Consider the following 14,834-nt stretch of genomic DNA (forward strand, 5'->3'; position numbering starts at 1 on the left):
GGAAGGTGAAGTGCAATGTGGATTTGTGTGAAAACTGTTGAAATGTCAGCTTTAGCTTTTGTATCTAATAAAACACTGACTGAATGAACCACAGAGGTGTTCACAGCAACATTTGAGGATTAAAATTAATAGATTTGGTACTGCTTTCAAACTAAGGGAACTGAGGTACTTCACCTAAAGAGTTTAATTAGTAGCTGTCAGAACAAAAAGCCATAATGTATTTACTCATGAATAACAGAGTTGTCTGAAGTGAGGCATCTTCTTTCTATGTTTCTATTCCACTTGATATATTAAAAGAAGGAAAATATTCCTTTAAACAGAAGCCTCTGCTTTGGCTTCTGATTATCTCACTTCTCCAGTTAATCCTTCTTTAGAGAATTGTTTGGAGCTTTTTTTCTTTTTTTTTTTAAACCATCTAGACCTCTGCTATAAGGCCTACTGTTAACTCCTTCTGTACCAGCTGCAGCACTGTGAAATTATCATCAAGTGATGCTGTGGTGGGAAAAGGGAAAGGAGGAAGCAGGGCTGGACTTCTGACTCCAAAATTTTGCACGTGCAGCGAAAATTGCCTGAAGTTCCTTTGGCTGCTGATTTCCTGCAGCACCAAGAAATCTGTGCTTGTGTGACATGAATAAATAAACCTCCTGAGCTGGATACTCACCAAAAGAATGTCTAGGTGTGTCCATGGGGGTGGTTTTCAGACATATCCCAATGTTGGTTTTCCCCAGGACCATCGTTCCCTGGAAAAGCTTCCGCCAGGCCTTGCACGAGGTGCATCCCATCAGCTCAGGGCTGGAAGCCATGGCCCTCAAGTCAACCATTGACCTGACCTGCAATGACTACATTTCAGTGTTTGAATTTGATATCTTCACACGACTTTTTCAGGTAAGAACTGTCTCACTGCTTCAGGTTAAACTCTTTTTTTTTTTTCCAGCCTGTTTTATGCACTAAAATGACATTGTTTATACTGCATGGGATTTGGTTGTCTTGCCCTTCATCCCTTAAACAGCTTTAGTAATACTTAGGATCCCATGTTGCAGTAAAAGTGTGTGATATTCGTGGTTGTAGAAGAAAAAAATTATCTAAATATATACTGCACATTCAGTATCCTGCCATGAATCAGGTTTTCCCTTTCAAAGGTCACTTTGAGCCTGGAGTTCTGACACATCTCCTGCAAGCCAGGAAATGTGAAGCTTAGTTTATCACTCTTGTCTTCCCTTGTCTTTCTCTTCCTTGTCAGATTTATTTTCCATATGGGGGGGGGGAGGTTGTTCAGGATGGAGCATTAGCATGGAAATTTGGGCTTCCTCTCTTTTGAACTGACACAGCCAGGATGTTGTGGCCACGTCTGTGCTGGGTGAAATCTCACTGAAGTGATATTAATAGGAGGTAAAATTCTAACCCAGAGTCTTTAGTAGTGCTAAATTAAAAAACGCAGCTTCTGATGGTACAACTGGGTATTTAGAAGAACAATCACTTACTTCTTTGGCTCTGACTTGCCTTTTCCCATGTGATAGGGTGGGTTGTAATTAAGATATGTCTAGATGAAAAATTCCCATGTTTGGTGTTGCAATGTAGCTGATCTCATTCAGTACTTTTTCCAGCTATTGTACATAGAGAACAAGTCAAGAGTTGCTGCAAATTCCAAGAGATGCAAAGTTCTTAGGCAGTGCTGATACCTTCTTGTGGGCAAGTTAAAAAATTCAGAAAAATCGGATGAGATTTACACACCCAAGTCCTTCTTAAGATTGAGAGCTTTCAAATTGTTATTGTGACTTTTGGGGTATTATTTTAAGGGATATTTAACATGTGTGTGCTGGCTTATTTATTCAGATCTCAGACTAGCCAGCAATCCTTGCCACACCCCGGTGAGGTTGGGTGGTTGAGGAACAGTCACAAGTTACAGACAGTGAAACTGAGACAAAGAGGAGAGGTCACTGTCCTGAGGCCATTTAGGAAGTGTTGGAGATCAGACTACTCCGTGGTTTCTGGTGCTGTGCATCACCTCATTAAACCCTTGACTTTATCCCTGTCTCAGGAATGAGTCACTGTCTCTGCAGAAGCAGCCCAGTTGATAGCTGTTCCTGAGCTGGGACCTCAGGGCCTTCTCCCTTAGCGTTTATTAAAGAAGTTTTGATCAAGGTCTGTCTTAGGTGATGGTTTTATCACCAACAAGAGAAATGGTTTTATCACCAACAAGAGAAGAACCCAAACGCTCAGTGCTGCATGGGAATGGATGTTTTGGTTCCTCTGTTGGATTTGTGGTGGAAGACGAAGCCCATTCCTACAGCTGAAGCACTGACCCCTTTGATGAAGGGCTGTTGTGTGTGTTGACACCTCTCAGGAGTGAGTGGTTAATCTCTTTCTGTGTTGCTCCCACAGCCGTGGTCGTCCTTGCTCAGGAACTGGAACAGCCTGGCAGTGACTCACCCTGGTTATATGGCATTCCTGACCTATGACGAGGTGAAGGCCAGGCTGCAGAAATTCATTCACAAACCTGGCAGGTTCGTGCTCAGTGTTTTGGATGGTTCTCACTGACACCACTGATCACTGCCCCTGCTGAGCTGACACTCCTGGCTGGGCAGGAAGGGCCACGGGGTCGTTTTGGGGGGTTATATGGTCACTTCTGTGCTGCTTTTAGAAATGGAAACCTTGTCTAGTCTGCTTGTGGGTTTTGGTGTTTGTTGGGTTTTTTAAAGTTAACGTCAAACAAATGATTTTAAGGATGTTAACTTGTCCTGCTCTGGGTTTAATGTCACCTGGATGCTTTTCTCGCCTCGTATCACGTTGCAAAGTTCCCCTTTGATCTGCCTGGGGGTCAGCTGAGAAAAGCTGGTATAAATCATCAAGTTATTCCTGATTTTTATTTGCTGTCTGGAGACAGCCAGGCCCAAAGGCTGCCTGCTTGACATTGAATCTCTTCTGTTTGCTGCAAGCTGAAGTTTCTTCCCCTTTCCTCAGTTACATTTTCCGGCTGAGCTGCACCCGCCTGGGGCAGTGGGCCATCGGCTACGTCACTGCAGATGGGAACATCCTGCAGACCATCCCCCACAACAAACCCCTTTTTCAAGCACTGATCGATGGCTTCAGGGAAGGCTTGTAAGTACCTTTGTCAAAATTCACACCTCAGTTCAACTGGGAGTGGTCCCATTGCTGCCAGTGGAATAATTCGTATATTGAGCTATTTTGGCACAGTTGTCTTTGCTGCCCTCTGCAGTGGCAGGTGGTAAATGTGCAGCAGTGTTTCCCTTGTCATTAGTCAAGCCTTTAATTTGAGCAACAGCCACTGATATTATGGCATCAGTTTTCTTATTCTTGATATTGCAATTATTATTATATATATATTATGTAGGATGATTTAAGAAGAATAGTCTGGGACCATAACATCCTGTTTAAAATAAAAATTGCTGCCAGGAGGGACAACGAACTTCTTTTTATTTTTAAGAATAACATATTTGGGTTTTTTTGGATCATCAGATTCTTCCAAAACCTTCTGAATTCAGAATACCTTGAATTCCCATCCCTCACTTCTCACCTTCATCCTTTCTTTCCTTCACCATCCCCAAAATGTACCTGATTTCTGTGTGTGTGTACTTATGCATGTGTGTACATGCACATATAGAGAGAGAGCTTTTTTTTTCCCAACTACTTCCAGTTATTTATTTCCTGATGGCCGGAATCAGAATCCTGACTTGACTGGCTTGTGTGAGCCCACACCTCAGGACCACATTAAAGTTACACAGGTGAGTAAAATGTTCTATCCCATCAAACTCCCAGTTTCTAGCCTCATTTAGCTATTTCCACAATTCTGTCATACTTGGCATTCCCAAGTTTGTTTTTAAGGCCTCTGTATTTTACAGGAATTACAGAAATCTTTGAATGGTAGGGATGGGCAAAGACATATTTAAAGGGTTTATTTTTAGAGTGTTCTGCCAAGTATTGATGCTTTTGTGCCATTCAGCATGTCTTGAGCCTTGCTTTCCTTGGGACACTTAAGTGAAAAACTGAGATAATTTGAAGTCCACTTTCTTCAGAGCTTGATACATAAAATGACAGTAAAATCTTTGCAGATTTCTGTTCTCCTTTTTATTTCATGGCATCACCCGTGTCTGTCTGTCTTTCCCTAAGGAACAATATGAGCTGTACTGTGAGATGGGCTCCACCTTCCAGCTGTGTAAAATCTGTGCTGAGAACGACAAGGACGTGAAGATTGAACCTTGTGGCCACCTGATGTGCACGTCCTGCCTCACGGCGTGGCAGGTAAGGCATCCCCTCTGCTCTCAGGGAAGCTCCTGGCTCTCTCACACTCCAAACTGGGCGGTTTCCTGCAGGTATGGAGATAAAACAGCAGAACTGAGGACTGGAGCTGACAGTTCAGTAATATCAGTGCATCAGAAGCAGTTTAGATGCTTAATCTGGAATAGGCAAGAAGTGTGAGAACTTGCTAAAAAGCCGTTTTTCTGCTTCAGGGAGAAAATACTCTGTGTTCGTAGCACAGTTTGCCTTTGTCTCCCTGTCAGTTGGAAGGTACCTGCCAAAAAGCAGGTTTAAAGCTCACTGTGTGTTAACCACGTGTTTAATCCCTGCATGCCAATGGTGCTGTGAGAGATGCCTTCTCTTCCCTGCAGGAATCAGAGGGCCAGGGTTGTCCTTTCTGCCGCTGTGAGATCAAGGGCACGGAGCCCATCGTGGTGGATCCCTTCGACCCCAGGGGAGGAGGAGGATTATCCCGGCAAGGGGCAGAAGGAACTCCCTCCCCCAGTTACGATGATGATGAGGATGACAAGGCTGATGATTCCCTCTTCATGATGAAGGAGCTGGCTGGTACCAAAGTAAGGTCCCTGCAGTGGGTGACAGAAGGCCTGGCAGTGCATTTGCCCACCAGTTTCCTGTGGTTTTAGTGATTTGTGCCTGTGAGGGTCGTCAAACCTTATAAAGGGAAAAGATCCTACTCATTATGGAAAACAGGGATTTAGGTTCAGTTTGGTGAGTTAAGTTCACGCTGTCAGTTTTATTAAACACTTGGAATCCTTTGATCTCTTGTGTATTGAAAGAATCCCTGGAAGGGTGAGAAGGGCTGGCCTGACCTGTGGGAATGGCAGGTGTAGGTTTGTAACACTCCTCTGCGTGTTGGCCACGCTGCCTTTGATTTACCAGCCAGAGTTCACCCAGATCAGCACAAATCCCTCCAGTTTTCCCCAGTGGTGAGTACAACCAGGCAGGCACAGCCTTCCCAAGGTCCTGATGACTAAACAGGGTAGAGGACAGGCTGTTTTGCTGAGGAAGTCAATTTGACTGTCAGCTTTTTTTATGCTGCCTGATAAGTGTACATAATAAAGGTGTGATACCTCTGCCATTAGTGCTGCTTCCCTCCAGGAGCTGTGTATAAGGCAGACATTTTTTAGGGATCCCTGTGTGGCTTTTTCCTAAAATCTCATCACTGCTCTTGCACTGTTTTACTGCATAGGGAAGTGGGTTTGAATTTGGCTAATTTTTAATAGTTGAATCAAATAAAATAAGCTGCCTTTTCTGGTCAGAAAGAATATTTTGCTCTGGTTTACCTGTAGTCTTATTTGTCTTTATCTTTCACTCTGTGAAGTAATGTACTAAACACTATTCCTGGGGGTAGTTTATTTATACATATCTTGGGGAAGCAAAGCAATTTCCTTGGTGAGACATCCTGTCAGGGTGTGGAGTAGGATGGTACTGTGTTGGCATTAGTGAGTCCAAACCTGTGTAAAGCTTTTCAAAGTTAGAAAGCACAAGCTTTGCTTGTAAAAAGAGAAAATAAAGAGAAGAAGAGGCACTGTTTGGATTTGTTGGGTGGAAAAACACCTTTCTAGGGACAAAGATGGGGTGATTGCTGCACCAGCCCTGACACTGTAGTTGAGGCAGTTTGCACAGTGACAGCAGGTTTTGCAGCAGCTTGTGCCCTCTGGTGTCCAAAAGCAGCTTGTTCCTGCTCAGGCAGATTTGTTACTCCAACCAAACAGCTTGGCTTGTGTTGCTAAGTGTGTGTTTTCAGGGCTTGCTGCCTGTCCTGTGACACTGCCTTCATTACCAGCAGTATAATTGTTTATCACAGAGTGATTTGTCATCAATATTGCAGCCAGTCTGAGTCACAGAGATTTAAAGCCTCTCTAGAGGAAAGGGGCTCTGCTGCATCGAGTCATCTGTTGATTTTCCCATTCTTCCCTGTCTCAGGTGGAGCGTCCTCCCTCTCCCTTCTCCGTGGCTCCACAGGCTGCCCTTCCTCCCGTGCCACCACGCCTGGATCTCCTGCAGCAGCGAGTGTCCAACCCCCCCGGGGCTTCCAGTCCTGGCACCACTTCCAAGGTCAAACACACCTTTTACCCTTTCAGCTCTGATTTTCAGGGAGAACCAGCATAAAGAACTTTTCTTCACGATTTTTTTCCATCGAGCTTTTTATTCAGATAAAGAACTAAAGAATTAAATGTGTGTGGGTGGGAGGAGTGAACTGGCTTTGTGCTTGATCAGCAGGAGGCAGCAGGATGATCTTGGTGGCGTTTGTTTATTCCTTGTTGAGATACAGCAGCAGTTCTTCATCTGGTTTGGATGAAGTAATGAAATTATGAAAGTCCAGGCAGAAGAAAAGATCTATTTTTAAGAATATTCATTGCTGACTGCTGGCTGCTAACTTGTATAAATAACCCACAACTGAATCGCTTTTTTAATGATTTGGTAGGCTTTGTTTGGAATCCCATCTAATACTGCTGTGAGCTCTTGTTCTCCTCCAAGAGAAAGAATCTGGGCTGTTTGGGGTGTAGTGCACGTAGTTGCTGTGTTATCTCTTGGAGCCTGTGGAGAAGGTGTGGACATATCTCCACATCCCCTGAGATAACTCCTTGTAAAAAACAGATAAAAAAAAAAAAACAAACCAAAACTCTCCCTCCCGTTTATCTTTTATGGCTGGGCCTACCTGTGTTAAGCAATCTCTTGCATTTTTGTGCCCTGCAGGCCGCCCCTGGTGCTCTCCACAAGGACAAACCTCTGCCAATCCCCCCCACGCTCCGAGACCTCCCCCCGCCGCCGCCTCCGGACCGGCCGCATTCCCTGGGGAACGAGGGGCGCCCTCAGAGGAGACCCCTGCCCTGCACCCCGGGGGACAAACCCCCCCCGGTGCCCTCCAACCGTCAGGGGGACCTGTGGCCATCCAGACCCATCCCCAAAGCCCCCCCTGTGGCCGTGAGCCCCGGGGACCCCTGGGCTGGGAGAGAACTGTCCAACAGGCACTCGCTTCCCTTCTCCCTGCCCTCCCAGATGGACTCCAGGGCTGACAGCCACCGGCTCGGGAGCACCCTCAGCCTGGACAACCCGGGGGTGAGTAGACCTGGCGGAGCTGGGGGTGATCTGTGAGAAAATCAGCCTTCCAAGGTGCCCTCTGCTCACGCTGAACGGTGTGATCCTGTGCCAGGGGAGAGATGGAAAGGGACTGGTGGATGCCAGGCAAGGGGGGACTTCTTAGGGAAGTGCTTTCGTGCCTCTTGGGGGCAAGGCTGAAGTGCCAGTTTCAGATGCATGATCACTGTTCCCCTTTCAGTTTTGGAAGGCTGGGAATGCTTTCCATTGGGAGCTGGTGTGCTGAAAAAGCCTGATTTACTCTGCTGGTTTTTGAGCCCTGAAAAGCATGCACAAAGTAGCTGTGATGGATTGAACACAGTAAAATCTGAGTTTAGTTTGGATCTGTTAATGCACTGGGCACTGTTACCAGTGGAGCTGAGGAGTCTCTATTGTTCTCAAAAAAAAATTGCAGGCAGTTTTGCTTTCCTCGATTCCATTTCCTTAATTTTTCCTTTAAATATCTCCAGCTCTCTAAAATAGAAAGCAAGGACGTTTTTAGCCAGATTGTCTAAGAAAATGACACTTGCACAGTTGCCATCCTGTCTGCCTGTGTGTGTGCTTGTCTACATCCTTTTCCTCTTGTCCCCCATTTTTGGCCTGTTTCAGCTGAATTTGCCAAGGCCATTGGAATCTCAAAAGATGGGAAGTTCCTCCTGCAGGAAAGTCCCTGCTTGTGTCCTCACTGAGGGAAAACTGTCACAGAAGTCCTGGATTTCTAAGTAAATGCTTTGGAATAAAGGAAGATGCTTCATTCCCTCAGGGGATTTGCTGAGTGACTGGCTTTGCAGCTGCACTGGTATTTGTGGTGTTTCTGACTCCTCTTTGGAATTCTTTTCTTTCAGAGCTCCAACAGTGGTCCAGCAGCAACCTCAGAGTGTGAACACCCCAAAATTAAACCCTCCTCGTCTGCCAATGCCATCTACTCCTTAGCTGCCAGGTCTCTTGTTTTCTTTTATAATTTACAGAGTGGTGCTGGTGCCAGGGGCAGAATTTGACACAACTCTGTCAGCCTTCATTTCATTCCTGACAGACTCAAAACACACAGTCTGGGGAAAGCAGATGAAATCAGATCCCAGAGAGCTGTGGGGAGTGGTGCTAGTTCCCCTTGGCTGTGGCAGTAGGAAACAGGCTCCAGTTGCCATCAGCTCTTCCATGAATCCAGTTTTGAGCTGGTCTGCATGTGAAGTGGGTGATGTGAATTTATATGATACTGTCACCTCCTTCTGCACAGTGACCTTGAAGTCCTGAAAACCACTTTATTGCTTTAGACAGAATTGCTGTAACATGACTACACTGTGGATTTGAAAGGGCACTTTGACAGTATTTAGATGTATGAATATCTAACTGTTATATTTATGTAAATGTTCTTCTGGTGTTTATATGTCGTTTCTTCTGCCTCCAGACCACTGCCTGTACCAAAACTGCCTCCTGGGGAGCAGTCTGAGAGCGATGAGGACACTGAATACATGTCACCATCCTCTCTCCCTGTGGTGCCTCCAGGTCCTGCTGTACAAAAACCAGAGATGAAAATGCCTTTGGAAGTGACTCAGAGTTTACGGTGAGGTTCTGTGTGTCTGTCACAGCTCTGGGACAGCACGTTTGGGCAGCAGGGTGGGGATTTCACTTGCTTGGTTCTCTGAATTCCCCCAGTGATGTTCACCAGATCTAGGCTAAAATAGCTGTAAAGGAATTTTTTGCAGAGTCCTTGCACAGCATTAAAGGAGTCAGATAACCCCTTCCCCCTCTCCCTGCTAATAACCTCTTGAGAGCAGAAACAACTGAAATTCAAAACTCAAAATGCAGTGTTTTGGTGGTATCAGTTGATCTATTTTGAGCTGAGATGCTGCACTGCAATAGACGTTATTAGAGCATTTTTCTGGAACAAATATGTCACAGAAGAGTGGTGATTTCACTTTGAAACAAAATCTGTGCAGAATGTCAGTCACAGAGGCGAGGTGGAGGTGGTGGCCACTGTCTCTGGTGCCAAGGGCAACGTGTTCTCTCCCTCAGAGTTTTGGACTGTGAGCAGCAGCCAGAGGGTTCCATGTATGAAGCAATGTACAACATTCACTCCCAAGCAGCATCCTCTGCTTTCGAGCCTGTCAACACTTCTGGTGAGTGGGTGTGCTAACAAACAACTGAGAAACTGGGGCACAATGGATTGATCCCAGTTGGAACAGCGTTTTCAGCTGAACAGAGTAACATTTGCTTTTTGTTATTAAAATAGCTGTGGAAATATCTGGGTCTGTGTACTGCATCTATCAAGTATTTTTAACCTAATGCTCCCTTCTGGAAAGAGCTTCCATTGAAGGTGTGGTTTTAGCAGCAAAACCTTGAGTTCTGTGTCCTGTCAGTGTTTTTGGGGGGTGTGGGGGAACAGAGTCTGCTTGAGAGACTCCGAGTCCCAGAGCTCAGGATGTGCTTCCCGTTCCAGATGAAGGGGATCTGGCAGCAGCCACTGCCAGCAACGGCCCTGAAGAGTCAGAAAATGAAGAGGATGGTTATGACATCCCCAAACCACCACTCCCAGTTGCCCTTGCTCGTCGCACACTGTCCGATATCTCCAATGCCACTCCTGCCTTCAGCCGAATGTCCTTGGAAAACGACCCTGGGACAGGTTAGAGGGCACTTCTGGCTTTCTCTGCGTGTTTGAAACTCGTGTCACTCGCTCGAGGTTTTGGGTGTAAGCTGTAAAATCAGGTTTACAAGGCAGAATCACACTCACTCTTGGGTGTTTGGTTTGATTTACGGCTTGGAATACACTGCCTTGGTCATTTAATCACTGAGCTAGAAAATCACTTTGAAATCACAATTAGAAAAGCCTTTCCTGAGCTTAAGGAATATTCCTTAGGCCACTGTGCTTTTGTACCAGGGTGTACCAAGGCAACCATCCCTGGAAGTGTCCAAGGCCAGGTTGGACAGGGCTTGGAGCAAGTGGAAGGTGTCCCTGCCTATGGCAGGGGGTGGAACGAGATGAGCTTTAAGATCCCTTCCAACCCTAACCATTGTGTGGTTCTATCCCTGTTCCAGGTGAGAGATGCCAGTGCTGGCCTTGCACAGCCTGTGCCTCAGTGCCTGCAGATGGCACAAGTGTTCTGTCTGATGCTCTCAGTTCCTCTGAGCAGGGACCCAGTGGCTCAGCAAGGTCGGCTTTTTGTCCCCCGGGAGTAGGGGACATCGTGTCCTTCTGGCTGCAAGGCACATTCTCAGAGGGGAAAAAACTAAAGCCTCATTTCTCCAAGAGCCTTTCTGAATAATGCATGACTTATTCCCTACAACTGCCCAGCAACTCTTAAGGAAGCTCTGAAAAACTTCCTGTTGGGGGGCTTTCAGCATGTTTGAACATGCTGGGGATTTGCCAAGGAAGAGGAATGAGTTTCTTGTTCCTTCTGGAGGCAGAGCCTCCTGTTCCCAGAACCACCTACCCCAGTGAGATTTCTGTTCATTTGCTTCATCATTCTCCTTCCCTGAGCCTCTGTCCTTCAGCAGAGGAGAGTTTCCTAGTGCAGAGAAGTTCATTAGCCTTTTGCCACTCCTCCCTGCCTCCCTTTTTGAGCCTGGCACTGTGTCTGGAGAACGTGGCTGGAAGGGATGAGAAAGGACGGAGAGGGAGTCACATCCCTCTCCCAGATGAAGTACTGAGCTTAATCACTGACACTTCTTTGTTTTGACAGCCCTGAAATAACAGTGCTGTTGTCCTGCCTTGGTGTTAGGAGCTCTGCTAATGGAAAATGTGGGAATGCTGATTGTTGCTGCTGTGGGAAGCATAGGCACTGTGCAAGCAAGCCTGAGCAGTGTGGGATACATCTTGGCAGATTTATGTTCTTGTGCCTTGTGCCCTGCAGTTTGGTTTATTAATCATTTACCAAAAAAGCTGTCCTGGTAGTTGTCCTTTCAGATTGACCTGTGGTCTCTGAAATTTGATCCAGTTCAAGCTGAAACAGCTATTTCTCAAAAGGCACTTCAGGGGAGAGGAGTGGGCAGACCTTTTTCTTACATGTACAAAAGGCTTTTTATGTGTGAGAAGCTTGTCCTGTGAACATTAGTGAGCTGAACTGCCTTGTGGTTAGTGAGGAAGGCTCAGGGAATTTGTTTCCTGAAGAGCCTTCTCTATCTTAGTGCTTTTGGTGCAAGTTTTTCAGAAAAGCCCCACAATGGTGCCTCTCTGAGCAGGGCTACAGTGCCCACTCTTAAAAAGGGATTGCTGGGACTTGTCTGTTGTGCTGCTGGAAAACTCCAGAGAATGCCCTGAGGAGTTTTTCCAGAAGACAAATAAGACTTTCTCTAAGGTGATGTCAGATATCCACGCAGAAAAGCTTCCTGTGATTGGCAATAAATGCTTTCTGCAGCGATACAGGAGGTCAGAATGCCAAAATTACCACATTAACACATTAAGCAACGTGATTTTTGCCTTGGAGAGTTTGGTGACTCGTTTGGTTTATTGGCTATTCTTTTCTCTTCCCAGAAGGGCATGATGTGGCTGCTGGGCACTGCCTCATCTGAATGACTAAGGGAAAGGCAGAACAGGCTGAGCTTATTGATCTGCCCTGGCTGCAGCCGTTGGGCAGGGTGAGCTCCAGCAGGGGAACAGGAGAACATTCAGCTGCTGACCCTTCAGAGAGCATAATTCAGTCGCTGGAGCATTTGTGGTGGCTGAGCTGGGACTGATAGAGCTGGCTCTGTGCACACCCTCCCTTGGCACTCTGCAGCGTGCACAGCAGGTCTGAGAGGAGAGATCAGCTCAGCTGGGGGGGTTCTGTCTCATTCCAGAAGGAAATGGGATGTTGGATAAAGAGTTGCATATTCTGTCACTTCTTTTCCCAGCAAATCTCTGCTGCTTATTCTAGGGCTGATATCTGAGCTCTGCTCACCCACATTGAACCCATGACATTTTTTTCTATTTATGTGGTCTTATCTTAATAAATGAGCCTGATGTGACTCGCTGATCAAAAACATCTCCACGTAGCAGGTTTTGCACACAAGGGGGGAAGCTGAGCTGATTGGAAGGAAGGATGAGCTGGTTGGGCACTGGAAATGGATACTCTCAGACACATGATGTGACTCCTGGGGATGGTCCTGTGAAGGGCTAAGGATTGGACTCGATGATCCTTGTGGGTCCCTTCCAGCTCAGCGTATTCTGGGATTCCATGAGCTGGTTGGAAGGAAGGCTGAGCTGGTTGGAGAAAGCGCCAGAGCTCAGCGACAGGTTTTTTGAAGTGCCATTTATCAGCCTGATGTCATTCCCTCTTTGTTCCAGGCCAAAATTACACGTCCTTGTTTCAAGTGCTGCCTTCATTTCTCCTTCCAGGTTTTTCAGATGGCTCCCAAGTTCCGGAGAGGCCGCCAAAGCCGCTGCCCCGGCGGATAAATTCCGAGCGGAAAGCCGGGAGCTGCCAAGCAGGAGGAGCCAGCAGTGGGGCCAGCTCATCCCTGCAGCTCTCCAGCGAGATCGAGAACCTCATGAGCCAAGGCTACTCATATCAGGACATTCAGAAAGCCCTGGTCATTGCACATAACAATATTGAGATGGCCAAGAATATTCTCCGGGAGTTCGTCTCCATTTCCTCCCCTGCTCACGTGGCCACATAGCACAGGACACCTCCACACCTACAACTTCTGTGGACCAACTGCCTGGGCAGCTGTGGCCCAGCTGTGCACCAAAGGGGAAGGGGGTTCCTTTAGAGACTTCGTGCTGAGGTCAGTCCTGCCTCTCAAAGAGAATCAGTTGTCAGGTTTTTGTGGTTCCAGATTTCAAAGCAGAGGAATGAAATGGAGCAGAGTGGTGTTTTATACAGTGTAATGTCTTGGAGTCCTTTACCCCTACCTCTTGTCTGGGAGAACAGATTTATTTCCAGGGTGTTGGTGGAGAAAAGTGTCGTGACAAGGGACCCCCGAGCCCATGCCCTGGAGGCTGTTGGGGGAGTGTTTTGTGCTGTGAATTTTAAGTGAATGCTCAGAGAAACAAAGAGTCTCGAGGTCGGTGTGGTGTGTCCTGTGGTTCATGGTACTAGGTTTGGATCTGTTCGCTGCTGTGTGTCTGGCTCAGGCTTTTTAGAGCAGCTGGGAGGTCACTTTCTGCTGGGAATAAATAGGAGACCTTGGAAGAATCGTTTGATTGCTTCCTCTTTGCCACGGCGTGTCCCTCTTGCCTGTACTAATAGCAGTTATTGCTTGTGATTCCAGCCCTCCCTTGCTGTGTGGAGATAGCAGGAGCAGCTCCTGTCAGGGTTTTTGATCCTGGCAGTGCTGGGAGTTGGATTTCCCTCCTGTGTGTGCCCTCTTGCAGCACTGGCAGCACCAGATTCCAGGCAGCTGGAAGTGCCAGGAGTTTGGCGTGTTTTGGAGGGATGGGAAGACTCTGAGGGAGAGCAAAGAACTGGCTGCTGCTTCTCCTCCTTTTTTTTAGCCTTGAGCATTTTGTGCTTCAGTGCTCAAACTTGACTGTGGCCCCGCTGGGCTCGAGCAGCTGTCACCAGACTCTCTTTCCTAGGAATGTTGCACCTGGTGAATATGATGTTTTATTTATCTTAATTGCATGGTGGCTGTTGCAGACTTAGTGGCCTTCACTCACATTCCATCACCTCCTTCAGAGAGCTTTTGCAGGAGCCATCTTCGTGCCAGGGTGTGTTGTGGAATTGGTAGATGCAGCTGATGTGTTTGTTGGGTATCTCACCTGCTTTGCAGTAAAAGAAATTGCAGCAGTTCCTCCTGCATGGCTGTCCAAAAAACGACATGGGGGGCTCTTCTTTCCATTCCCATTGCTCTCAAGGTATTGCCAGATCTCGTGTTCAAACAGACCTGGGCAAATTCTGTGTTTGTAGAATGATCACGTGGCTTTAAAGGTCAGAACTCAGCTGTTACATTGGAAAAACCTGACCTGCAGACTCAGCTACTTAACTCTGTTCATGCAGGAGGAGTGGATGGTTCCTCTGGAGAGGATTTAAGTCAAGGAGGCATACACAGATCCCAGCTGACAGACTGTGCACACAGAGAGGCCCTTGGCCTTTGGAGCGTGTCCAGCATTATTTGCATCTCTCCCAGGTCAGCAGTGGTCAGTAGGCAAAGGGCTGCAACTTGGAATATTGCTGGAGTGATTCTGGCACTTGGATGCAGTTTGGCCTTTTGAAGAATCCAGAGGCTGGGCCCAGATCTCAGCCAAACGGCTGCAGTTGGCAGAGAGGAGTTAACAAGTGTTTGCAGAGGGAATTGAGCATAAAATGGTTTTTTTTGGTTAAAGTAGAGGTTTCTCCGTGGACCTGCAGCTTTGTGAATCGATGCAGTGGGTTCCAGGCAGTTTGAACTCTCTCTTTACTCCCCTCCTTTCTTGTAGTGAAGAGAACATTCTCAGAAACCGTAAGGGGATCTCCTGCAGCACTTGGAGGCCACCAGCACTTGCTATTTCGGGGCCAGGGCTGGGAGTTGCCAGTGCAGCAGCCTGGGGAGGTTGATGTCAGGGCACAGGGCTGTGCAGG

The 14,834-nt window shown here is 47.0% G+C and overlaps 1 protein-coding gene across 1 annotated transcript in view; it reads left to right on the forward strand.

The window, feature by feature from the left end:
- Window positions 1–13,466, forward strand: part of CBL (Cbl proto-oncogene) — a 30,451-nt gene extending 16,985 nt beyond the window's left edge. Inside the window, exons 4-16 of the mRNA XM_027734501.2 lie at window positions 729–885; window positions 2,383–2,504; window positions 2,962–3,099; window positions 3,656–3,743; window positions 4,129–4,260; window positions 4,629–4,832; window positions 6,205–6,336; window positions 6,979–7,341; window positions 8,205–8,299; window positions 8,765–8,920; window positions 9,373–9,476; window positions 9,797–9,979; window positions 12,671–13,466. Of these exons, the coding sequence (XP_027590302.1) occupies window positions 729–885; window positions 2,383–2,504; window positions 2,962–3,099; window positions 3,656–3,743; window positions 4,129–4,260; window positions 4,629–4,832; window positions 6,205–6,336; window positions 6,979–7,341; window positions 8,205–8,299; window positions 8,765–8,920; window positions 9,373–9,476; window positions 9,797–9,979; window positions 12,671–12,951 (2,155 nt within the window). The 3' untranslated portion in view covers window positions 12,952–13,466. The remainder of the gene's footprint in view (window positions 1–728; window positions 886–2,382; window positions 2,505–2,961; window positions 3,100–3,655; window positions 3,744–4,128; window positions 4,261–4,628; window positions 4,833–6,204; window positions 6,337–6,978; window positions 7,342–8,204; window positions 8,300–8,764; window positions 8,921–9,372; window positions 9,477–9,796; window positions 9,980–12,670) is intronic.
- The last annotated feature ends 1,368 nt before the right edge of the window (window positions 13,467–14,834 follow it).

Source organism: Pipra filicauda, unplaced genomic scaffold (genome assembly GCF_003945595.2).
Source record: "Pipra filicauda isolate LSUMZ 115617 unplaced genomic scaffold, ASM394559v2 scaffold416_size611912_pilon, whole genome shotgun sequence".
NCBI lineage: Eukaryota > Metazoa > Chordata > Aves > Passeriformes > Pipridae > Pipra > Pipra filicauda.